The sequence below is a fragment of the Mercenaria mercenaria genome, chromosome 12 (genome assembly GCF_021730395.1).
Source record: "Mercenaria mercenaria strain notata chromosome 12, MADL_Memer_1, whole genome shotgun sequence".
NCBI lineage: Eukaryota > Metazoa > Mollusca > Bivalvia > Venerida > Veneridae > Mercenaria > Mercenaria mercenaria.
The window spans coordinates 27,824,922-27,851,307 of NC_069372.1; the positions used below are offsets into that span (position 1 = coordinate 27,824,922).

Genomic DNA, 26,386 nt, shown 5'->3' on the forward strand with positions numbered 1-26,386 from the left:
TTCAGCTTATTTAATTAACATTGTTACAAAACAAAAAGTACACTGCAAGTTTGACAGTTATGAGATTCTGTTCATTATGAGATCATTGCCTTGATTAAAAATGATCAGTTATGAAGTGTTTCTATGCATATATTGCTATTCTGGCATCCTTTTTCACATAAGAAAGTTATCATTTTCTATCAGAATTTTCTTTGTTTAAAAGAAAGGGTTTAGTAGATTAGAAACTATTTTCACCAAGTTTACAAAGTTACATTGAAGTCTCGCACTTCAGTCTTGTCACCATACTTTTAAAAAAAATTCATTTGCAGAGGCATTTTATGATATGAGCCGTGCCATGAGAAAACCAACATAGTGGGTTTGCGACCAGCATGGATCCAGACCAGCCTGCGCAGTCTGGTCAGGATCCATGCTGTTCGCTAACAGTTTCTCTAATTCCAATAGGCTTTGAAAGCGAACAGCATGGATCCTGACCAGACTGCGCGGATGCGCAGGCTGGTCTGGATCCATGCTGGTCGCAAACCCACTATGTTGGTTTTCTCATGGCAAGGCTCATTATTGTGATTAAAAATGGTTGTGAAATGTCTCAGATGTACTGCTAACCTATCATCAAGGAAATGTACTCTTTGGTTCTCTTGTATTTATACTATAGCGTCGTCTTGTTTTATATGTTAATCTGGACCATCAGTATTAATTTTCATATGTAAGATTATATTGTTTATCATTTGCATTCACTTAATAACTAATCTGAATCATAAATTCTAACTTGTGTCACTTTGGTTGTTTAAAAATATGGAGGTGTAATATAAAGTAATGGTAAAAAACTTTGGTCATTGCATAGTAAAAAAAGCATTCCTTCTTACTGAAAAAAAATGCCAATAAAAGGAATGTATACTTCGAAAACAGTCAATTTTAATTGTTTTAAAGATGACATATATGTTGAGTTGGTGAGACAAGATGTAATTTAAGTTAACTTGTCCTATTTATTTGCAGCCTTTCTTGCTTTGTTTTTACTGTGCACATTTGTATTAAGGGTTTTCTTTAAAGAAATAATTTTTAGCAGGGCTCACACTGGCCTCCAAAAAATAATAGCCAACTTTTTAACCTATGAAAAATTAATAGCCAAAATTGATGCGGATCTTTGCGTGCAATTTTTATAAAAATAAGAATGATAAATTTCAACATATATACCTACTTAATTACTTTAAAAAGTAGCAGGCCCCAACAGGGGGTGTGGGAATCGGGGATTCAAGGAAATTACCTCCTAATATTGGTGGTGGGGTCCCACTATAACAGTTTAAAATGCTATATTCTGATGGATTTTGATGGCATTTACAGGACACATAGTTAGTTTGTGTAAGGCAGCTGAAATTGTTTATATTGACATTATGGACTGGGCAATGGCTCAATTAGCCCCATTCATGCACACACAATAAGGACACAGTTGCACACAATGGAAAGTTTACCAAGTCTTTGAGTATCATTCATGTTTATACTTTTTCTTTATACAAAAGTGTTTTCATGATTCTTTTGACCATAACTGCACTTAAATTGCTCGAAAAGTACAAAACAATCAAGTCGCGAAAATACGTGATATTTGGCATCTATGCACACTATTGAATTACAGCTTTTTGTCAAGAAGTTTTTGATGCTTTATTCAATAAATATACTAATTTTTAAGTGTTTTAGAATGTTTTTACTTACGCTAATTACAGTATGCAAGCACATTTATTTGTTGATTTTTTTAGTTTGCCGGTATCGGCCATGTTTCTAAAGATTTACAGTCAACTCGTCCCCTAGTCAACTCGTCCCCCAGTCAACTCGTCCCAGATTTGGTCATTTCGTCCCCCTAGGGGATTTCAAATTGGTCATTTCGTCCCACCTTTTTCGGCCCCCCCTTTTTAAAACGTATTTTTGAAAAAAAAATCATAGTATGATTAATTAGTTTGTTTTTTTCTTTGAAACATGCCAAATAAGTATATTTTATGCTAAAATATACATAAGTTTTTGTTCGTTTTAAGAAATTTTTGCTTTAAAAATGATCTATTTAACAAGGAGGATTTTTTGGGGTTTTTTTGTGTTTTTTTTTTTTCGTAAGTCTGCTATGTTGGACAACATGATTACTGTTTAAATGTCCGTATTTGATGCAGCTTATTTTCAAACTCTTGAATAAGATTGAACTTTCTATTAAACTTTTTTTATAAAAATAATTTCCTCACTTCAGTCAACTATTAACACATGTAATTCTACTAGTGGACAATTTTGACACATTTCATTCGGTCAGTCAACACCTTCTCATGCAATAAAATACCATTAACACCTTCCAGTCAGCCCAATCAACGCCTTTTAATGTGATTAATAATCTTTAACACCTTTCGTATGCAGGGATATGCTTATTCTACTTTATTTCAGAAACCACTGTCTCCCTACTTTTGAAGTATTTTTTTAATATATTTTAATGACAAAAATAAATATGAAGCATGTTGGTTATTTTAAGTAAAACATAAGTGACAGATATTCGTTGTTTATTTATTCTTTATTGTATTTCTAATTAAAACTTTCTTCTATTATGATCAGGGGTAAGGATTTATTGATCTCTCTTTTCTTACTATGATTTTTAAACAGTTAGATTTTCTATTATATCGTATTTTTCATATTAAGGGCATTTTAGTTATTTTTATTTTATATTATTTCAGTTAATTGTCATATATTTTCAGTATATTTCTTTTATCATTGTATCAAACCTAATTATTTAAAGTGAACTATTTCCAATATAACTCCTTCAAAACTCAAGATAATTTTAAATACAAGTTTTCGAAGTAAAAAATGTCATAAATAAAACAAAAATGCCTAAAATATTATGGGGACAAAATTGCCAAAGGGGGGACGAATTGACCAAAAGGGGGACGAGTTGACAAAATGGGGACGAGTTGACCAAATTTTATCATGAGGGGGACGAAATGACCAATTTTGGGGGACGAAATGACCAAATCAGGGACGAGTTGACTGGGGGTCGAGTTGACTAGGGGACGAGTTGACTTGATACCTTTCTAAAAATAGAAACAGGATTGGGTTTTCCGATATTTTTTTAATTAATGTGCAAAACAAAAAACATTTATTATGCCAGAATTGTCTTGGTAAAAAAAAAAACTATTAAAAATATCTGGCATGTAATATTTCAACAAATTCGCGTTCTTTACAAATTCTGAAAATTCAAAAAAAAAAATTTTTTCCGCTTCGAACAATTTCATTTTAGATTAAAAACAGATATAGATCTAACCTAGATCCTGATTAAAGCCATTTTGAAACCGTCGACAGTTAGGTCAGTTTATGATATGTTTTTAAAGATAATTAAATTAGCGGTAACTATAGATGGCAATTTAATTTTTCATCTGGAAACTGCCCGTACATATTGGTTTAATTGTCGTTTGCCGAATATAGAGTTGAAGAAAATTTGCGCTGGCGTTTTAAAATGTTCCAAAAAAGTAGCCTGCCAGTTCAATCTGATTGATAGCTAAATAAGTAAAATTAACTTCCGGTTATAATCAGTTTAATTGTCGTCTGCATCATACCGCCTTGGGCAATGTTATCGGCATAGTTGACACGTGTTTGGAATACACGAGGTAATAAACAGTCCGCTCTATTGATTTTCTACACTAGCAGACCGCGGGTTACTGTCTCACTTGGCATAATTATTTATGTAGCTATTAAATAAAATAATCGCCAGTTCCTGTCGCCAAAATAAAAAAATATTCGCCATTTAAATAAAATAATCGCAAATGGCGATAATGGCGACTGACAGCGTGAGCCCTGTTTTAGTCTGGTTGAATTTTTCCAGATAAAAGTCATTTTTCTGAATTTTAGACACTTTAGTTGTAGAAGACAGGTGATACAGTTTTAAGGTTTCCTATCTGTCAATTTTTAGATTTTCCGTTTGGACCTGGCTTAAGGGTTGTAAATATTTGTTTTGAGTGAATATGTAATATATATCTCATGTCAAATTGAGAAAGTTTTCACTCTTGCTAACTGCTTGTTAAAATATGTAAAAATGTTCTCACTTTTTGGTCAGATAAATTCATTCAAAACCAACAGATATCTTCTGCATATATGTTGAGTGTAATTATGTACAGGTTATGCTAAATGCTATATGTATGCATTGTATAATTATATAAAAGAGCATAGATATTAAATATTTAAGAATGTCAAGTTGTTACTTCACAATGTGTGTTCAAACTGTCAACAAGTTTGTTTAAAGGCTGGCCACAGAATATAGAAACATTAAGATTAGTGTTCTTTTAACGTGAAAGCTCGAGACTGATTATTTGTTGACCATTAATTTTTTTGTCTCTAAGCTAAAAAATCAAGGGTATTGCAATCAGTATAAGAAGGTTGAATTGTTGATGTTCTTCCTACTTGAAAGTCAGTTGAATTTCTTATTCAGTAGTAGAGTGGTAAAATCCCTACTTGGTCTAAAAAATCATACATCTTTTATGGGTTTCTATTCCCCAGTAGGAATGAATTCTTGCAATTCCGTGTTAAAGTCCTGATGCATTTTTAGCTTGACTATTTAAAGAATAAGGAGAGTTGTCCTACTCACCAGGGTGTCAGCGCCACACCTTGGTAAGGTTTTTCGTACCAATCCACAAAACGTTCGACATAATATACTGTGAAATCATTAGTTTCGTGGATTTCATGGTTGAGTCAAACCATTAAATTTAATCCTAACGGACAAGTAAAATTCCCATTCATTTTATGTTCAAAAGATGAAATCCACGAATTCATATCCCCAAGAAATTGCTGTTTTGACCAAAACCACGAAATTTCATGCCCACGAAATTAAATGAATTAACAGTAGCTTTGAAACTATCAACACTTGTGTACAATCACCATGTCTAGTTTAAGCAAAGAGGACATAACTCCATCAAGGATTTTATCTGAATTATGGCGTCTTTTTAACTTATAAATTTTGGTTCAGTTTTTCGTACCAGTTCATATTTTGTGTAAACTGTTTAACATATGGCTTTGAAACTTCTATCACTTGTTTATAATACCCCCAGATACTAGTACATGTACTAATATTGGGGCTATACTGGATTCTTGTCAGTCTGTGGAAAGAATTTGTCCTTGGTATTTCTCAGCAATTGTTTGCCAGATTTCCATCAAACCTTGTAATTATTATCAGTACCAAGCCTAGTTGTGCATGTGCGAAGCAGGTTCCATTTAATTGATTTTTAGCTCAACTATACGAAGTATATGGAGAGCTATCCTACTCACCCTGGGGTCGGCGTCGGCATCCTTCCGCGTCCCCACCTTGGTTAAAGTTTTTTTAGCTCGACTATTCGAAGAACAGAGGAGCTATCCTGCTCGCCCCGGCATCAGCGTGAGCAATAGCGTCACACAAATGTTAAAGTTTGCATACTTGTTTACCATCATTACCCCAGTCTGTTAAAAGGAGGAGGCAACTCTATCAAGCATTTTGACTGAATTATGGCCCCTTTTCGACTTAGAATAAATGTTAAAGTTTGCATACCACTCCAAATATTTTCAAAGTCCATTGAGATGTTGCTTTCATATTTTGCGTACTTGTTTACCATCATGACCCCAGTCTGTAAAAAGGAGGAGGCAACTCTGTCAAGCATTTTGACTGAATTATGGCCCCTTTTCGACTTTAAATATGCTTATTGTAATGTTAAAGTTTTACTCACTGCTTTATCAAGCACTGAGAATAGTCGAGCGTGCTGTTCACCGACAGCTCTTGCTACACTTTCTCTTTTTTAGCTCACATGTCACAAAGTGACAAAGTGAGCTTTTGTGGTCGCGCAGCGTCCGTCGTCCGTGCATGCGTGCGTCCGTAAACTTTTGCTTGTGACCACTCTAGTGGTCATATTTTTCATGGGATCTTTATGAAAGTTGGTCAGAATGTTCATCTTGATGATATCTAGTTCAAGTTTGAAACAGGGTCATGTGCGGTCCAAAACTAGGTCAGTAGGTCTAAAAATAGAAAAACCTTGTGACCTCTCTAGAGGCCATACTTTTCAATGAATCTTCATGTAATTAAGTCAGAATGTTAACCTTGATGATATCTAGGTCAAGTTCGAAACTGGGTCACGTGCCTTCAAAAACTAGGTCAGTAGGTCAAATAATAAAAAAACTTGTGACCTCTCTAGAGGCCATATTTTTCATGGGATCTGTATGGAAGTTGGTCTGAATGTTCATCTTGATGATATCTAGGTCAAGTTTGAAACTGGGTCAACTGCGTCCAAAACTAGGTCAGTAGGTCTAAAAATAGAAAAACCTTGTGACCGCTCTAGAGGCCATACTTTTGAATGAGTCTTCATGAAAATTGGTCAGAATGTTCACTTTGATGATATCTAGGTCAAGTTCGAAACTAGGGTACATTCCTTCAATAACTAGGTCAGTAGGTCAAATAATTAAAAAAAACCTTGTGACCTCTCTAGAGGCCATATTTTTCATGGGATCTGTATGGAAGTTGGTCTAAATTTTCATCTTGATGATATCTAGGTCAAGTTCAAAACTGGGTCAACTGCAGTAAAAAACTAGGTCAGTAAATGAATTATCCCCCCTTTTTACTTTGAATTTCAGGTTAAAGTTTTGATGCTTTTTTAAATGGATTTGAGTGAAACTTAAAATATTTGAACCACATCATATGACACAAGGTCCATAACTCTGGTACCAATATTTCATGAATTATGCCCCCCCCCTTTTTGCTTAGAATTTCAGGTTAAAGTTTTGATGCTCTTTCACTCTATCTCAGTTACTACTAAATGGATTTGATTTAAACTTAAAATAGTTGTTCCACCTTATCACCCACATCATATGGCTCAAGGTGCATAACTGGTATCAATATTTCATGAATTATGCCCCCTATTACTTAGAATTTCAGGTTAAAATTTTGATGTACTTACACTCTATCTCAGTTATTACTAAATGGATTTGATTCAGACTTAAAATAGTTGTTCCATGTTATCACTCACATCATATGACACAAGGTCCATAACTCTGGTACCAATATTTCATGAATTATGGCCCTTTTTGCTTAGAATTATACTTCTTTTATGTTCTTTATCTCTCTTATTACATAATACTTTTGACACAGACTCAAGTTTTTGTCCAATATCTTTATTCTTATTGGAGTCATTAAACACTAGTGACAGCTCCAGCTTCCTCAGATGTGCCCAGTTTGACTATCCAGCATCGAAATAGTCGAGCACTGTCTCCTGTGACAGCTCTTGTTGGTTAAAGTTTTTGATAAAGTCAAATATCTATGTTACTATCAAAGCTTTTGACTTGAAACTTAAAATAGTTATTTACTATCAAAGTCTACATCAGGAGAAACAATCCCCATAACTCTGATTTAAAGTTTGACAGAGTTATGCCCCTTTTTAAATAAGAAATTTTTTGTTAAAGATTTTAAAAAAATTTACTGGCAAAGCTCTAATTCAGAGTCGAGCATTGAGAAAGTCAAGCGCATTATCTAACTGAAAGTCTGACAGCTCTTGTTTTGTCCAGAGTATCACCCCAAAAGTACAGAAGGTATTTTAAAGAAACTTGCATTATTGATAGAAATCAGTATGAGGAAGTACACAGCAAAAGATCCATCTTGCTATCTTGAATGACAAATTCACTTTTTAGCTTGTCTGGTTTTTGAAAAAAAATCTACGAGGTATGTCTTCACTTGATCACATGAAGTTCAGGGGGACACACTTAGCACAGACACGGCATGTCCAGAATAACCATGCTGTACAAAATCAGGCAATCTTGTTGATATTATTTCAGATCCTCCTCTACAGCAGTCAAGATATGTTAGAATCCACAACCAACAGTACAATCAAATACATTTGTATCCTGCAGTTAATCTGCCCATCAATAAAGCTTCTTTCCTGCCATTGTGCTTTGGAACTGCCTGCCTCAATATGCTGTAAATCAGTCTATGCTGGTGGGCTTTAAGGTTGTTCTAGGAAACATCAACACATTCTAAATGCCAGTCTTTGTTAAATATCAGTTCTTTAAACAGTGTACAAAGAGAGACTTTTAGTCTAATTCAGATGAAAATAGTTGTCCCTTATTGCAAAGCATGTACAGTATTTTAATCAGATCGCAAGTATACTTTTCTAGATTGAGGGGATTACTGGAGATGATGATGAAGATCAAAATTCTCTAACGTGTGAACATCAGAAAAACTTGATATCAGGGACATAAATAGTACATAATTCCTATTGATATTTAGATTCTACATTCAATTAAGATATATTTTTGAAAGATTTACATTTATTTCTAAATTTGCAATGCAGGCCAAGAACAAATGATTTCTCGGTTACTGACAATATTGAAAAATGTTATGGAATAACTTTGAATAAGCATTTCTGCAGAAAGACCAAATTATCCAACATAACAGGTTTTCCTATCGATCAGGCAGTAAAAGGTAAAGGTAAATTTTATTTACCTTCGCTTTGTGAAACAATGAACATAAGCTCTATAGAGATTTTGAGCAACCTCAAACTCGGGGCCTTCACTTCTGTAGGAAAGTGTCTTAGCCCTCTTGACCAATGCGTCGTCCATGCATAATTTCATTTATTTATTTATTGACATTTTAGATCAGTAGCATAAAACACAACACATGGCAATAAATATAAATACCACAGCATATAAAAAACAATTTCTTTACATAGTTATAAAAAGTCTATATTTAAGACTAGGGTAAGATGCATACTTTTAATAAAACAGAAAATTCTAAGCCAAGGTGTTATACTTTAAGAAAGCTAAAGATCTATGGATAACCCATTAAGCTAAAAGCTTATTTCCAATGGGGTCCATGCTATCTAATAAAAGATACAGTGTAAGAAAGGAAAAATAATATAAGAAATACCCAGATTTTGGTACAACACGGGATTACTATTGATATCATATTAACTTCTATTCTATTTAGACAAGAGCAGTAAGAATTTTTTGTTTTCTAAAGTCTTTTCTTACTTTTGTAAATAACCTGCTGTACATTTCATAACAATTTTATATGAAGTGGTGGAATAAATTTAGTATCCTATAACCTTTGTACAACAACAACAACCGGTGTCTTCCATCAATGTCCGAAAACCAGGAAGGTAGCCAAATTTTATTTCTTTCTGAAATTTAAAGATATTTGAACGTAATCTTTCTATGATTTTTTTCACTTCATGTTATCGGCTATGTTAATTTTATGGAGTAAGCATGCATTGTAGCCATTAAAGTAACATTACGGTTAAGTGTCCAAGTACACTAGTAGGCGGATATAACTCTGAACGAATTAATGGTATACAGTAGTAAATAAATTTGCTATATGCTCTGTATAAAGTTAAAAATCTTTTGAGCATGCTGAGAGTTGTAATACATAGCCAGGCCCATTTAAAAAAAGGATTACTAGCCATGATGTTCTAAAATGACCAATAAGTATAACCCACAAAACAGCACGCAGAAAAATATTGATCAGGTTGGCGTGACGTCACTTCCTAGCAACCGATAAATCCGAGATACAGCAAGGTGAAAGTATCACGTAGCAACCCGTAGCGATTAAACTAGCGGTACGGGTCGCAATGTTGTTTTCCAATAAAATAGATCATAATACCTTTTTATTTCATAACTTTTATTATTCCCTGGCCATTTATAATATATTCCTGAAAATTTTTTCTAGTTTTACTGGAAATTATTGATTTATTAGCATGTCAATACCGGTCTGGTAGAAGTGACATCTGTTGTGTATTGTCAGTTTTTCGTCCATTCGGCGATGTTGTTTTTCAATAAAATTGATCACAATGCAGTTTTATTTGGTTTTCTTCATTCCCTGTCCATTTATAACATATTCAAGTTTTTTTTTCTAATTTTACTGGAAATTATCGATTTATTAGTGTGTCAAAATAGATATCGTTACATACTTCCAGTTCTTCGGCCCTTCGACGGATGTCAAGATTCCATTTGAATACTATGTAAGTTATATCTATACATGTTAATAAACATATAGTGTGAAAATTATAGAAATGAATTTGACATATTTTTTTTGTATATAACGCTATTCTAAAATATTGCCTCTTGAAAAAAGTTAGATTGACCAGGACTATTTGAATGAAATATTTTGGAACTCAATATTTTACATAAAGCAATGAAAGAATTATATAATTTCTGTTTTATGTAATTAGTGGGTTTATTACTATGGTGTCATTAATCTCTTTAAGGTATACTGTTATGCAAATAACAAAAATGTGCATCCACCTGTCACTCTTCCAATTAACATAAGTCCCTGGAGGCATAGTGTACATCAAAGGATTAGGAACAGGAAATCAGTCTCTTTGATTAGTGATGGGCATCCAGGATCTGGTCAAAACTGGTCAGAACTGGCTTTTACCAACCTACCACATACTAACTGCTTGTGATCCCTGTGACTTATGATTTTGGCAATTTATGTCATTGCATAAGATCTACACTGATAACAGTAAATAAGTAATAACTGATGAACTATATACCAAACGCATTATTTTCTAAGCTAACAAGTATGAAATTAATTTAAAATATTTAAAAAGAAATGAGCAGTACTGAATTAGTTGTAAAATGCTGAGCAATTTTATTCTCACATGAAGATCACTGAGAATTACAAATTGTAATTTTTGTATGAATGAAAATATAAAATCGCCTTATTATAACTGGATCTGCATGTGTAAATTGGATGATATAGCACTGATACAAAAATGTGGTTTACATGCATTTATTTTATAATATAGGCTAGCATGCTACATATTGCTGCGACTGTCTAATGTAATCTGAAAAGTAGATCCCTCGGAAGCACATTATCACATTGATAAAAAAAAATGAATTTATAATAAAGAAAATTTATTTACATAATTGTGTTGTTTTATCATATAAAATGTTGCTGGAGAAGTTATTGAAATAATACTTTCTCCATTATTCATCACACATTTTCCAGGTTGATTGTAGGTGTTAATTATTATGACATCTGCTAATTAAATCCTACATTGAAGGTGTTGATAAAATAAAAGTTAATGTCAACCGTTTACAATTATTATCTTGTAACACATTTCAACAGTCCAGATTAGGCCAGAGTTAACAGGGAGTGTTTAGAAATAATTTTGCCAAAAATGAAAGTAAAAGTAAAAGTAAAAAAAAATATATATAATAAACAAAACGGTTTACGACAAAAAAATTAATTGAAGTGTTATTGTTGGAGGCCATCTACAAAACGACTGTACTGTAATGGAGACAGATCCACTTGCACGTACAATTTATTTTCACGCCCTGAGACTGAAAGGGCATCGGATTTCTCGCGATTATTACGGCATGGATTAAATAAATTTAGGGCCTATAATACAAACTACGGACCAGCCACAAAGTGCTGACTATAAATGTAAACACACTTTGCAGTTTGTATCCATTCAGGGCCGTCAGGATTTTGTCTGCCGCATGCGAACATTGTTCAATTTCACGTCAGGGAACTTAAAGAACGAAAGGTTTCTCTCTCTCAAATGATTATTGATGCATTCTTCAACGCTATAAGTTTTTGGCATCTTTTTATTTTTCCATTCAATCACTTTAAATTAATAAAAACAATGAACAACCGTGATACACACAATGCTTTCTCTTTACAAAATGGCGTCTACTTTCACCTCGCTCTTGTTGCTACGCAACGTAATCGTTGAAGTGCCCGGATATCCGACCTGATCAATAGGGGTCATGTCTTCTAGGAGAGAATTTTTGTCTGACAGGTCAACACTACTGGTATGGAATATCTTCCAAACTGACAGCTAAATTATGGGTATGAACACATGTGTAATAAGGTTTGTTTGCATTTCTATTAATACAAAATAAATTTTGAAAATGGTACTAAAATGTGGAGTACAGATTACTCGCCAATAGCAGGTCACTATCTAGACTTTTAGCATATAGTGAAGAATGTATAGACTTTCATGATATCTAAACCTACTAACACTTAAAACAATTGCTCACATTTATATCAATGTTTGATTTATTTGAATCATTCTTTTATGTCTGAAGTTATGATGAAATATTTATGCCTGTCTGATTCACCAATAGGTTCACTTTTGCCAATAGGGGGTCACCTAGTTTATCATATTTTCTATCCATTTAAAATAGTCTTTTTCTGACAAAACATGACTGTGGTATTAGAAATGAACATTTCAAGACAGAATATAATGAGAGACAGTATGTTTACATTTCAAACAGGAGATATTAAGTCAAAGAATATAGCACTAGTTTTCACAGTTGTATTTCTATGCATAATTAGCACCACCTATATCTAAAACTAAAATCAAAATATTGATTCAGAGAACCTTATTCATTTATCTAGATTTGCCAGTTCAAACCAGTACAACATCAAATCAACCTTTGATTTCTATTTTTAAGCAAAATAAACAACCTTTTGATTATCCCTGAAATGAGTGATTCTCTACTGGCTGAATGGCCGCCTCTGTTTGATGGAACTTTTTTTCATCGAAGTCAATCTAAAATTCATAATCATATTATTCCCATGAAAGTGTGCATTTCACTATTCAAAATGGTACCAGATTTGTGTGGTTTTATTTAAGAAATTGTGAGGTATGCTCAAAAATATTCTACTTTGAAGAATTCAAGAGTGCTAAGATCCAAGTCAGGAAGCATGGTTGCAAGAGTTATCTACTCGTGGAACTCAAACTCATTAGATTAGATCCATCATCTTTTGTCTATTAATTGCAAAATGATAAGTTTATATAACTGGATACTTAAACATTGTATACTCTAATATGTTTAGGAGAGATTTACATTTTATTTTCAAGTGACCCGCTATTGGCAGTGATTCTCTATTGGCGAGTTGACTGTATTGGTCCACACTGACATAAAAACAGGAACTTCAACTAGCTTACATAAAACATGAAAATGCAATTTAACTCAGAATAAAAAAAAATGAGGATTTTTTCTTTCCACCATTATCTGAGAAGTTCTGCTTGATTACCTATTTAGTACTATTATACCTTCAGTGTGAATGTATTACAGGTATATGGACTAGGATGGGCAAAGACCTTGTCCAGTATTATAACATAAACTAGCATAGGTTTTGTTTTAGTATTAATTTGGACATTCAACATGGACTTGAGTCAACTTAAATTGAATGGCATTAAAATTGCCTAGTTTCTAGCTTGACTATTTGAAGAATATGGAGAGCAATACTACTGCCCCGGCATCGGTGTTGGTTAAAGTTTTTATGAAATTATAATTAATATCTTGTATCCCATCAAAGGTATTTACTTCAATCTTGGAACACTTGTTTATGTAACAGTCTGTACTTATAGGCAAGAGTACATAACTCTGTCGAGTATTTCAGCTGAATTATGGCCCTTTTTAGGCCCGGATCCAGAAATATTTGACTGGGGGGCTCCAGTCTGGAACGAAGACATTACCACCAAGGCACATAGCGCTAAGAGTGGGCAGGTATTGGAGGGGGGGCTCTCCCCATGTCATGTTAGGAGGGTCAGAGTGGTCTCCTCCTGGAAATTTTTGAAATACTGGTAGAAATTGTAGCCTCTGGTGCATTTACTGTTGAGGTTACCTCCCCTCATTTTAGGTGGGTCAGTGGGACATTCCCCCTGGAAATTTTTAAGATACAGGCATGAAATGATGGCCTGTGGTGCATTTTTATGCCCCCGAAGGGAGGCATATAGTTTTTGAACCGTCTGTCTGTCTGTCGGTCTGTCCGCAATTTTCGTGTCCGGTCCATATCTTTGTCATCGATGGATGGATTTTCAAATAACTTGGCATGAATGTGTACCACAGTAAGACGACGTGCAGTGCGCAAGACCCAGGTCCGTAGCTCAAAGGTCAAGGTCACACTTAGACGTTAAAGGATAGTGCATTGATGGGCGTGTCCGGTCCATATCTTTGTCATCGATGGATGGATTTTCAAATAACTTGGCATGAATGTGTACCACAGTAAGACGACGTGCAGTGCGCAAGACCCAGGTCTGTAGCTCAAAGGTCAAGGTCACACTTAGACGTTAAAGGATAGTGCATTGATGGGCGTGTCCGGTCCATATCTTTGTCATCGATGGATGGATTTTCAAATAACTTGGCATGAATGTGTACCACAGTAAGATGACATGCAGTGCGCAAGACCCAGGTCCGTAGCTCAAAGGTCAAGGTTACACTTAGACGTTAAAGGATAGTGCATTGATGGGCGTGTCCGGTCCATATCTTTGTCATCGATGGATGGATTTTCAAATAACTTGGCATGAATGTGTACCACAATAAGACGACGTGTCACACGCAAGACCCAGGTCCGTAGCTCAAAGGTCAAGGTCACACTTAGACGTTAAAGATCATTTTTCATGATAGTGCATTGATGGGCATGTCCGGTCCATATCTTTGTCATTCATGCATGGATTTTAAAATAACTATGCATGAATGTGTGACACAGTAAGACGATGTGTCGCGCGCAAGACCCAGGTCCGTAGCTCAAAGGTCCTAAACTGTAACATCGGCCATAACTATTATTCAAAGTGCTATCGGGGGCATGTGTCATCCTACGGAGACAGCTCTTGTTAGGTCTAAATTTTGAGGTAACGGAGGGGTTATCCCCCTTGATTTGGGGGTGTGGATCAGGAGGCTTTCCCCCTTGAAAATTTTGAAATACAAGTGTGAAATGGTGCCAGGCCTCTAGTGCGTTTCTGGGTCTAAATTTTGAGAAAATATTATTCCTTTGCTAAAATAGTAGAGTGCCTTTTTAATGACTACAAGTCACTTCTCAGCCAACTGGGCGGGTGGAGGGGTCAGAGCCCCCTGGATCCGGGCCTGCTTTTTGGACTTGAAAATTGGTTCAGATTTTGTACAAGGCCATGTTTTGTAAAAACTATTTGACATGTGGCTTTGAAATTTTGAACACTTGTTTATCATAACAGTCTCTACCTGTAGGCAAGAGTACATAACTCTGTCGCTCAGTTTTGGCCCTTTTTTGACATAGAAATAAGTTAAGTTCGCATACTATTTCATATTTTGTCTAAACTGTTTAATATATGACTTTGAAACTTCGAACACTTGCTTACCATCATGGTCACACACTGCCATACAGTGCAATTTCTGGTAATATTTTGACCCATACTTCCATTAATTCTTTGAATAATTGAGTGCGCTGTCAACAGACAGTTCTTGTTCAGTATTTGGACATTCAACATGGCCCTGTGGTCAGTTTAATTGCATGACATCAGTATCAAACAGTATTATACTGTAATCAAAATGAAACATCAAGCATTTCTTGAGCATATGCTACAGACTGTTCTAGCCAAATTTAATGAAATGTTATCAACAATGCAACACAAAGAAATTTACAGAAGCAATTATAGTTATATGTGCTCAGATGAAAACAAATACGTTTAACCTATGGCCCTAGTAAAGATATATTTTTTTTTAAATTGAAATTTTTTATATCAAATAAAGAGTTGACAGCTTCTTGTTTTCCGGCAAAAGTGAATAGATTTAAGTTTCTCAGAGTATTGACATATCATTAGTGTTTTTAGTTAGTTAATGCATTTAAGGTGATGTCACTTTTTGAATTTCTGGTGAATAACAAAAAAACCAAAGAATATTCAGTTCTTTCCAAAAACCGTTATATCATGGTTCAACCAAATAGTTTCCTTTGTCTACCAGAAAGGAACAATTTTTAGATCTTAATATTGAGATTTGGTACCTTTATAACAGACAATAAACTAAAACAATAGACATTCATATGTGACGTCGGTGAGCTCAACAAAGCAATTTCAAGCACAAATATTAAAGTGGAATGTAAAGTAAGTTTCACATTACAATATCCGTCTAAGATACTTTCAAAAACAATGCATTTGCAGAATAGAGAGATAAAAATAATTTTGACAGCTCGTGAAAACTAATGACAAATTTTGACAGGTATATGATGACTCATGACCTAATTAATTTTTTTCTGTTATTTCTAACTTCCAGTTTGATTTTCATAAAATGGGTATTCTTTATTGTAGCTTACAACTCATACATTAAAACAATAAAAGAATATATTGTTACCTCACTGTTGTTTTGTCTATCCATCTCTCGTACGAATTCCTATTGTTTCAGTAATTTGTCAGTAATTAGAGCAACTCACAGTGTTGCAATCATACAAAACACATCCCTTATTTTCACACAGATATTGAGGATTTATCTAATGAGCACATGTATTGGAAACACAATTTCAATACCGACTGTGTATTGTAATAATGCTAAACTATCTCAGTCGTGACGTCTCCTTAACTGTTCTTAGTCTGTTGTTGATGATTAGCAATCCCATTTCAGAAACTTCTGTCGTGAACTTATAAAACCTTCCGCAAGATATGTTGTTGAAAGCTCTACAGGGAAATTTAAAACTTTGATATAACACTGGACTGCATGAAATGTGAAAATCGTAAAATATTGAAGTCCAGTATTTATTTTTCAATGACAGAGTTATTGCTGAGATAAGGAGTCTGTCTAGCTGTCTGAGAGAAAGTGTTGTCCCAAATATCAAGGATCCTCGGGGCCCCTAGGATCCCATTGGTGTTGAACCCTGATAATGATTACACAAATGGACACCAGTGTTTTCAATATCGAGATGATGAAGCTGTAGCTCAAAGGTAAAGGTAACAATTGGCAGCCAAAGTTTAAACTGTTTCTGTTTTGTGCCATTCATCAAGGGATTTTAAGATGGCCCTGCACAGTTGTTCCAAGTTATGAGATAATGTCGAGTGCTACTTCAAGAACTACATATAACCAAGATCCCTAAATAAAGGTCATTCTCGGAGGTCAAAGGTTAACAAGTTTTGATTCATGTCTGCTTAGTAACTACTGTCCACCAAGGGATTTTAATATTTTTTAGCATATATTTCTCCCATAAATTAGTCGACATGTCATGTGCAATACTCAAACACCTACCTTAAGTCAGATGTCAAGGTCGCACATGGAAGTTAAAAGTTAACTGGGTCATTTTTGTGTTTTGTCCGTAACTTCCATCCATCAAGGGATTTATTACCTGTCACAAAATGCTTTACATAACAAAACAGTGTGTTACATGCAAAACCCAGACCTTAAACTCAGAGGTCAAGGTCACACTTAGAAGTCAAAGTTTATAAGTTCAGAAAAATCTGGTCCAGTATGTAACCTTTCATGCATGCATAGATATTTAAATAATTTGGTGTAAGTAATCATCATATCAAGTCGGTATGTCATATGGTCCCAGTAAGAACAATTTCTGTTGTATTTTCTTCAGAATTACTTCCTAAAAAATGAATATGATGAAGTATTTTTTCTCTCTATTTTTGCACGAATTTAAAAATCATCGGGTTATGCTGCAGTTGAGATAATAACATTGATTCTCCACTAAACATGCAAATTAGTGGGTGTATGTGCGTATGTGTAATGTGTATTTGCTAATACATCCGGAACAAAGTATATTGAACCATTTATATATGTCAAACTAGCATACAGTAGGTACTATCAGACTGAATGTGATTGATACATTTGAGCATATTACATCTTCCTAATGAGTTTCATATGGAAGATTTTGCCTTGTCCCCTACTCAGATGCATACATTTGTGTTGAAATAATGTCACTTTACCCTTATGTATGTCTTCATAAGCAGCTTCACTATGAAGAGGAGATGCGCATATTTTGGATGATTATTCACTCAGTAATGGCCCTTTGATTATTCAACAATAGTGTGACAAGGTTTTGCCACTGATCAGTGTCTTTAAAATTATATCTGTTTATTATTCAATCAGTTTTTATCTGAAATTATTTGACTTGTATCTACATGTGAGAAAAAATATTAATGTAAAGTCTGTTATGGAAAACTAAAAAATAATCTGCTTCTGTGGTTTGTGTAGGTATTAACTGAAGAATATAGAGTTTTATTGTTGTCCTATCTTCTTTAATTATAGGTATATGTATAAATCCTTGTTTAGAGAAAATATCAATTCAGAGCCATTTAACAGTATTAAGGTATAAAATAAATTATTTTAAATAATATTAAAATCCCAGCTAATACCTTTTTTTTAGTAATTTTCTTAAGATTTCTTAATCACATTCTCTTTGCAATTTCAAGGAACATTAACAGTTTTTGTATATACCGGTAATGTTACCAACTGGACATCTTATTCGTAATTTTCAGGTAGGGGTAGTTTGGGTGAACATTTTTGTTATGTTCTAAAATCATTTTCTTCTTAATTATTATTTCAAAGAATTTCCTAAGAGAATTATTTTATGATACAAATAATTACCTTTAACAAAATAGTTAGTTTTTGTTTCCCCCCTCCCCTCCCCCCCCCATGAGTGGTGGGGGCATATAGATTTGCTCTTGTCCGTGCATCCAGGCTAACGAATTGGTACTTGAGTGTCTAGCAGGTTAGGGTTTGGACTCTTTGTTTATATGACAGTCACTTTAAAAAGTGTCCAAAAATGGGTTTATGTGACTAATTTTTGGGTTTCGCCCGCTTAGCTCAGTAGGTAAGAGCGTTGGTCTACGGATCTCGGGGTCGCGAGTTCGATCCTCGGGCGGGGCGTATGTTCTCCGTGACTATTTGATAAACGACATTGTGTCTGAAATCATTAGTCCTCCACCTCTGATTATTCATGTGGGGAAGTTGGCAGTTACTTGCGGAGAACAGGTTTGTACTGGTTCAGAATCCAGGAATACTGGTTAGGTTAACTGCCCGCCGTTACATGACTGAAATACTGTTGAAAAACGGCGTTAAACCAAAAAACAAAAACAAACAAACAAAATTTTTGGGTTTATGTGGCTAAAATTTAACATTGAAAAGTCACTTAAGTATCATACCGTGAGTTCGTGCGTCCTTCCGCCCGTGTGTCCATGCATCCGTCCGAAGTTCATGACGCGCCTAGCTCATAAAGTATTTGATATAAATTGATGAAACCTTGCATGAGTCTTTATCATGATATGAACTTGCGCACCTCCTATTATTTTTCTGGCTTCGCCCCCTATTCCCAGAGTTATGGCACCTGAAATAGTCAAAAATGCACATTTTCACCTTGTGACACGCCTAGCTCAAAAAGTATTTGATATAGATTCATGAAACCTTGCATGAGTCTTAATCATGATATGAACTTGCCCATCTCCTATTTTCAATCTGGGTCCGCGCCCTATTTCTAGAGTTATGGCCCCTGAAATAGTCAAAAATGCACATTTTCACCTTGTGACACGCCTAGCTCAAAAAGTTTTTGATATAAATTGATGAAACCTTGCATGAGTCTTTATCATGATATGAACTTGCGCACCTACTATTTTTCATCTGGGTCTGCCCCCTATTTCCAGAGTTATGGCCTCTGAAATAGTCAAAAAAAGCACATTTTCACCTAATTATGTGCCGCACTCTGAAAGTATTTAATGTAAATTCATGAAACCTTGCTTGAGTCTTTATCATAATGTGACCTTGCACACTTGACATTCTTCTTGAGAATTTTAGCGTTTATTACAGAGTTATGGCCCTTGAAATAGCCGAAATAGTGGATTTTTTGTTTGTCATGCTCATAGCTCAAAATGTATATGGTATAGAATAATGAATCCTTTTCATAATTTTTTTTTTAGGCAATATATAGACTGCAAACATTTGAATTATTTCTCCTTATTTGTGACAAATGTACCAGTGGAGGGCACACCCTGTGTCCTACAGACACATTCTAGTTAATATTTATATTTAGTTAAAAATATCTCTCTAAACATTTAAGTTTTTAATATGGTTTTTTCCTCATTTTGGTACACTCACTAAAAAGCAAGTACCAGTAATCCACCCCCCCCCGCCCCCCCCCTCCCCCCCCCAAAAAAAATTGATTTGTATTTATGCTTGATTTCCATTGTATTATAGTTTGAATTTTATTGTTTTATATTATACATTGTATACTATATTGTTATTTATATACAGATTAAAGAATAAATCAAATCTTCATAAAACATAGTGAACTCAAGACTTAGAGTCGAAATACAGTGACCATGCTGTGAGAAAAAGTCACAAATCAACAACAACAAATGCTTTATTGGAGAAGTCATGAATAGATGTTTAAGTTTGTGAAATTTTCGTCCTTTCCCTTAATGTAAAAGTAGCAAAACCTTGCTGACGACTTGTGGGTTACATTAAATAATGTCTTTTGTAATATAGCACCTCTGCATTTATCGGCTGATCACAAAGGACCATGCACTTGAATTAATTGAAGCTTAGAAGTTAATGTTTATGTAAGAATAGACAATATAAAAATGACAGCATGACTGTGTCCGTTTTTTAATCTAAAACTACTTTTAACACACTATGCACCCGGATAATCTTGACTCTGTTCAGAGACCCTGACTCAGTGCCAACATGGCTGACGAAAAGATGATGTATGTAGTTAATTTTCTTGTCTTTTTCATGTTTTTATGTTTATGTGCAAAGTTAGCATAAAACTTTAAATAGCCATAATATCCTGTATTGGTAACATGATTAATTCTGTGTACTAAATATTTTGTTCGACAAATCACTTTATGTTGCTGGAATTCATTAAAACGTACCTGAAAAAGTCTTCAAAATGAACATTTCAATGTTTCCGACCGTTTTAAAGTATCTGAAAATGCAGTGATACCTTACTTATCAATTGTATTAGCTCAATAAACATCTCTATGACAATGTGTAACAGCATCAAAGTTTAAAATTAACTTTTTTTATAGCTTAAAAACTGTATTGATTATGAAGTGGATTTGGATTTGCAGTTAATTCCTGACTGATATAGGGAACAGTGTTGGATAAATACGAACTTAAAATGGATAAATACCTAACAAAACGAAAACGTAGCTGTTAGTCTGTGCTTCATGTATGAACCATAGAGGCTCGAAGTTCGGCATGTAATAACTTTGTAATTCTTTTTTTTTTCATTTTTTGACACGTGTGACATCGCGGCTAGATTAAATGCCAAAATCATTTAATTTTTTATTAGTTCTTTAATTTTGAAAAAAATACATGTGAATTATATGTAGTGGACAAAATAATTTTATGTGCTTGCTGACTTTGCATGTTGACATTTAAAAATGCCCATGAAATCTGAATAGAATGCACAGATATCATGTAGCAGACTTTCGCAAAATTCTATATAGTGTAAAAATAACACTTAGACTGCAGCCCGCCCGCTTAGCTCAGTAGGTAAGAGCGTTGGTCTACAGATCATGGGGTCGCAAGTTCGATCCTCTGGCGGGGCATATGTTCTTCGTGATTATTTGATAAACGACATTGTGTTTGAAAACATTAGTCGTCCACCTCTGATTCATCTGGGGAAGTTGGCAGTTACTTGCGGAGAACAAGTTTGTACTGGTACAGAATCCAGGAACACCGGTTAGGTTAACTGCCCGCTGTTATATGACTGAAATACTGTTGAAAAACGGCGTTAAACCCAAAACAAACAAACAAACAAACACTTAGACCAGATTGTCATGCTCAAAAAGCTGCTGTCAAGTTGGAAGAAATTTCTGCTGTGTTTGACAATAGTTGCTGAAGTTTCAACTGATTTGCCCTTCTGTTTAAAACAATTTGCATTAGCACTCAGCCATATGACCAGTCCAAGATTCTTTTAACAGATCTCCTCCAAACTTGGTCTGTAGTATTCTTTGTTGTAGGATAAGGTTTTGCCTAACCACTTCTTGGCTGTCAAAGCAAAACTAAAAACTTCTGAATGACTTTTTCTCATGATCAGGTAAATGGATGCTCACAAAAGTTAAACTGTAGCACCCTTGGATGAACTTCAGATTTAGACATCCACACATCAATTAACATAATTACCGGTATATATGTGGACTTGTATATAATTATTATGTCTTCCTAAAAATTTGTCAGATTGTTTGTGGTACAATGATCTGACTGTCTGATTGCTCTGCATCTTTTAACCCCTGTAAGGATTTTTCAAATAACTTGTCAGAAATGTTAGCCATAATGAGATGATTTTGAAAAATCACCTCAGTAGTCTAGTCATAGTGTAGTGTGCCTATTTCAAGTGGGAATTCTTTGATATGCTTCCTGGCTGTGTCATGCCAATACTTGAGAAATGGTACCAGTAGCTCAAGTGCTTGGTGCTCAGCATCTCTTCTCTCATAACCTTGTGGCAGTTGGAACATCAAAAAGAGTGATAATATTATAAAATTAAAAAAATTGTGTCACAATTAACATGAAATAAATAAATGTTGAAAATGTATACAGAATGAAAGTTTTTGTCATGTTGGTTCAAGTAAAAGGTCGCACAATGAGATCACATGTCAATTAAATGGAGTATTGTGTGTCTCTTGTCTTATCTTTCCCCTATATGGATTTGCAAACAACTTGCCTCAAATGTTAACCATAATGAGTTGACCTGCCAAATGCAAGTTCTGGACATTTCAGTTCAAGGTCCTGGTTTCACAGAGAGATCATATGAGCCGCGCCATGAGAAAACCAACATAATGGCTAAGCGACCAGCATGGATCCAGACCAGCCTGCGCAGTCTGGTCAGGATCCATGCTGTTCGCTAACAGTTTCTCTAATTGCAATAGACTATGAAAGCGAACAGCATGGATCCTGACCAGACTGCGCGGATGCACAGCTGGTCTGGATCCATGCTGGTCGCAAAGCCACTATGTTGGTTTTGCCATAGCGCGGCTCATCTGAGGAATATTAAGTGTCAGCTCAGTGTTCCTTTTAACTCATCTCACCTTTATAGCTCGACTATACGAAGTATAAGGAGAGCTATCCTACTTGACCCGGCGTCGGCGTCTTTCCGCGTCCCCACCTTGGTTAAAGTTTTTTTACACTTTCTCTTTTTATGCCCCCGAAGGGAGGCATATAGTTTTTGAACCGTCTGTCGGTCTGTCAGGTCTGTCCGCAATTTTTGTGTCCGGTCCATATCTTTGTCATCGATGGATGGATTTTCAAATAACTTGGCATGAATGTGTACCACAGTAAGACGACGTGTCGCGCGCAAGACCCAGGTCCGTAGCTCAAAGATCAAGGTCACACTTAGACGTTAAAGGTCATTTTTCATGATAGTGCATTCGTGTCCGGTCCATATCTTTGTCATCCATGAATGGATTTTCAAATAACTTGGCATGAATGTGTACCACAGTAAGACGACATGTCGCGCGCAAGACCCAGGTCCGTAGCTCAAAGGTCAAGGTCACACTTAGACGTTAAAGGTCATATTTCATGATAGTGCATTGATGGGCGTGTCCGGTCTATATCTTTGTCATTTAGTCTCCCACCACACAGTGGTGTGGGAGACATATTGATTTACTCCAGTCTGTGTGTGTGTGTATCTGTATGTGTGTCTGTCACAAAGCTTGTCCGCACTCTAAGTCGTACATTTCTCATCCGATTTTCACCAAACTGGAACAAAATGTGTTTGACCATAAGACCTCGGCCAAGTTCGATAACTAGCCAAATCGGTCCGGGCGTCTTGGAGTTATGGCCCTTGAATTACCAAAAATCGGTCTTTTTACTCTTGTCCGCACTCTAATTCGAATATTTCTCATCCAATCTTCACCAAACTTAAACAAAATGTGTTTGACCATGAGACCTCGGCCAAGTTCGATAACTAGCCAAATCGGTCCAGGCATTTTGGAGTTACGGCCCTTGAATTATCGAAAAATTGGCCTTTTTACTTATGTACGCACTCTTAATCAAACATTTCTTATTCAATCTTCACCAAACTTGAACAAAATGTGTTTGACTATGAGACCTCGGCCAGGTTCAATAACTAGCCAAATCGGTCCAGGCATTTTTGAGTTACGGCCCTTGAATTATCGAAAAATCAGCCTTTTTACTCTTGTCCGCTCTCTAAGTCGAACATTTCTCATCCGATCTTCACCAAACTTGAACAAAATGTGTTTGACCATGAGACCTCGGCCAAGTTCGATAACTAGCCAAATCGGTCTAGGCATTTTAGAGTTACGGCCCTTGAATTACCGAAAAAATCCATCTGTTTACTCTTGTCCGCTCTCTAAGTCGAACATTTCTCATCCGATCTTCACCAAACTTGAACAAAATGTGTTTGGCCATAAGACCTTACCCAAGTTCGATAACTAGCCAAATCCCCCCAGGCACTTTTGATTTATGGCCCTTGAATTACTAATTGGATCCACTCATCCAGACCATCTAATTGGATCCACTCGTCTAAAAAATCTAGAGAAACTAACATTTTTCATAGGGGCAGTTGTGGGAGACATGCGCTTTTCTCAAAAGCATCTCTAGTTTCAGGTTAAAGTTTTAGTGCACTTTCACTCTACCTCTGTTATTACTGAATGGATTTGATTCAAACTTAAAATAGTTGTTCAGCATCATCACCCACATCATTTGACACAAGATGCATAACTCTGGCACAATTTTTCATGAATTATTCCCCTTTTTACTTAGAATTTCAGGTTAAAGTTTTATGCACTTTCACTCTATCTCTGTTATTACTGAATGGATCTGATTCAAACTTAAACAATTGTTCAGCATCATTACCCTTATCATATGACACAAGGTGCATAACTCTGGGACCAATTTTTCATGAATTATTTCCCCTTTTTACTTAGAATTTTAGGTTAAAGTTTTGATGCACTTTCACTCTGTCTCTGGTATTACTGAATGTATTTGATTCAAACTTAAAATAGTTGTTCAACATCATCACCCACACCATATGACGCAATGTGCATAACTCTGGCACCAATTTTTCATTAATTATTCCCCCTTTTTACTTAGAATTTTAGGTTAAAGTTTTGATGCCCTTTCACTCTGTCTCTGTTATTACTGAATGGATTTGATTCAAACTTAAAATAATTGTTCAACATCATCACCTACACCATATGACACAAGGTGCATAACTCTTGCACCAATATTTAATGAATTATGCCCCTTTTTGCTTAGGATATACTTATATAGTGTTTTGATACATTTTATCTTTACCTCTCTTATTACTTTAAGTTGATATTTTTGACATAGACTCAGGCTATTGTGCAATATCTTCATCCACAGACTCAGGCTATTGTGCAATATCTTCATCCACAATTGGAGTCATTAAACACTCCAGTGACAGCTCTAGTTTCCTCAGATGTGCCCAGTTTCACTATCCAGCATCGAAATAGTCGAGCGCGCTGTCTCCTGTGACAGCTCTTGTTTTAATGCCACTGCCCCTACCCAACCCAATATTTTTTAGAGTTAATTATACACCATCATGAGACGAAGTGTCATGCGCAGTTCCCTTCTTTAGAATTACTTCCCTTTGTTGTTACTTTAAATAGCTTTTATTGTAACTTTTTCATTACTAGTCGTAGAGAAAAAACAAGACCACTTTTCTGTGGTACAACATGGATGTTACTTTCCAATTTTAGGTGTATTTTAAGATATCTCTACCTGGTAAGGACTTTTTTTTGTGGACTTAGAAAAACAAAAGACTTACAATGATTACTAAACAACCACAAAATTAAAATTGCATTTGCAAATACAGCTGCTAGAGTAAAGAAATTTGCTGTGACTGGCGTATATTGTGACATTCTGGCACTCTTGTTCCCTGTTAGCTTTCCATTCCTTCTTTTTACAGTAGCCATATAGAAAAACATCATAGCTATACTGTTCATGAAAATTAATAAAATTTAGCAGTAAACCACCTCACCACTGACTTATTCTTTCTTCCACATCTTTAAAACCCCTGATGCGGACCACAACGAAACAGTTCTTCAAAGTTTTCCCCAAAATTAATACTTTCAGACACTAACTTGCCAGGAACTTTAGCCTTCAATTATAATATGCCCGGCGGGGGGATTGGCCATGTCTAACATGGCTCTTGTTAAACTTTTCATCTTCATTGTCTGCTGAAAGATCTTGTTTGAGAGGGGAGGGGCTGAATTTCGGCCATAGGAATGTCCAAAAATAAACCACTGACAGATTTTGTCATTTGAATTTGTGAAATTATATTTCATTAGAATTTAAATGACCAATTTCATTTGTAGTAATATGCACATGAATAAATTGAAGTGTACCTGATATCATAACAATGACAGAAATACAATAGAAAATTATAATTTGATTTTTATTATGTATGTACAATTACTCATACTTGCAAATCATTAGGATGTGCATTTGAATCAAACTAAATATGAAAACAAAATGTCAGCAAATTTTTACTGCATTTAGACCATTCAGATGACAGAAGATTTATCAATATTTGATTTGGGTCATTTGTGGTAACCAGTATCTGCAGAATAAATTGAATGGCCTTTGAATACATTTTTGTTAAAACTTTTGTGATCACCCTTCATCCGTTGGTCCATCCTCTGTCCATCCACAATTACTTGTGAACATGATAGAGACCACATTTTGA

General features: G+C 35.1%; 1 protein-coding gene across 1 annotated transcript in view; it reads left to right on the plus strand.

The window, feature by feature from the left end:
- The first annotated feature begins 9,077 nt into the window (after window positions 1-9,077).
- Window positions 9,078-26,386, plus strand: part of LOC123534569 (LIM domain kinase 1-like) — a 56,388-nt gene continuing 39,079 nt past the window's right edge. Inside the window, exon 1 of the mRNA XM_045316861.2 lies at window positions 9,078-9,116. Within this exon, the coding sequence (XP_045172796.2) occupies window positions 9,098-9,116 (19 nt within the window). The 5' untranslated portion in view covers window positions 9,078-9,097. The remainder of the gene's footprint in view (window positions 9,117-26,386) is intronic.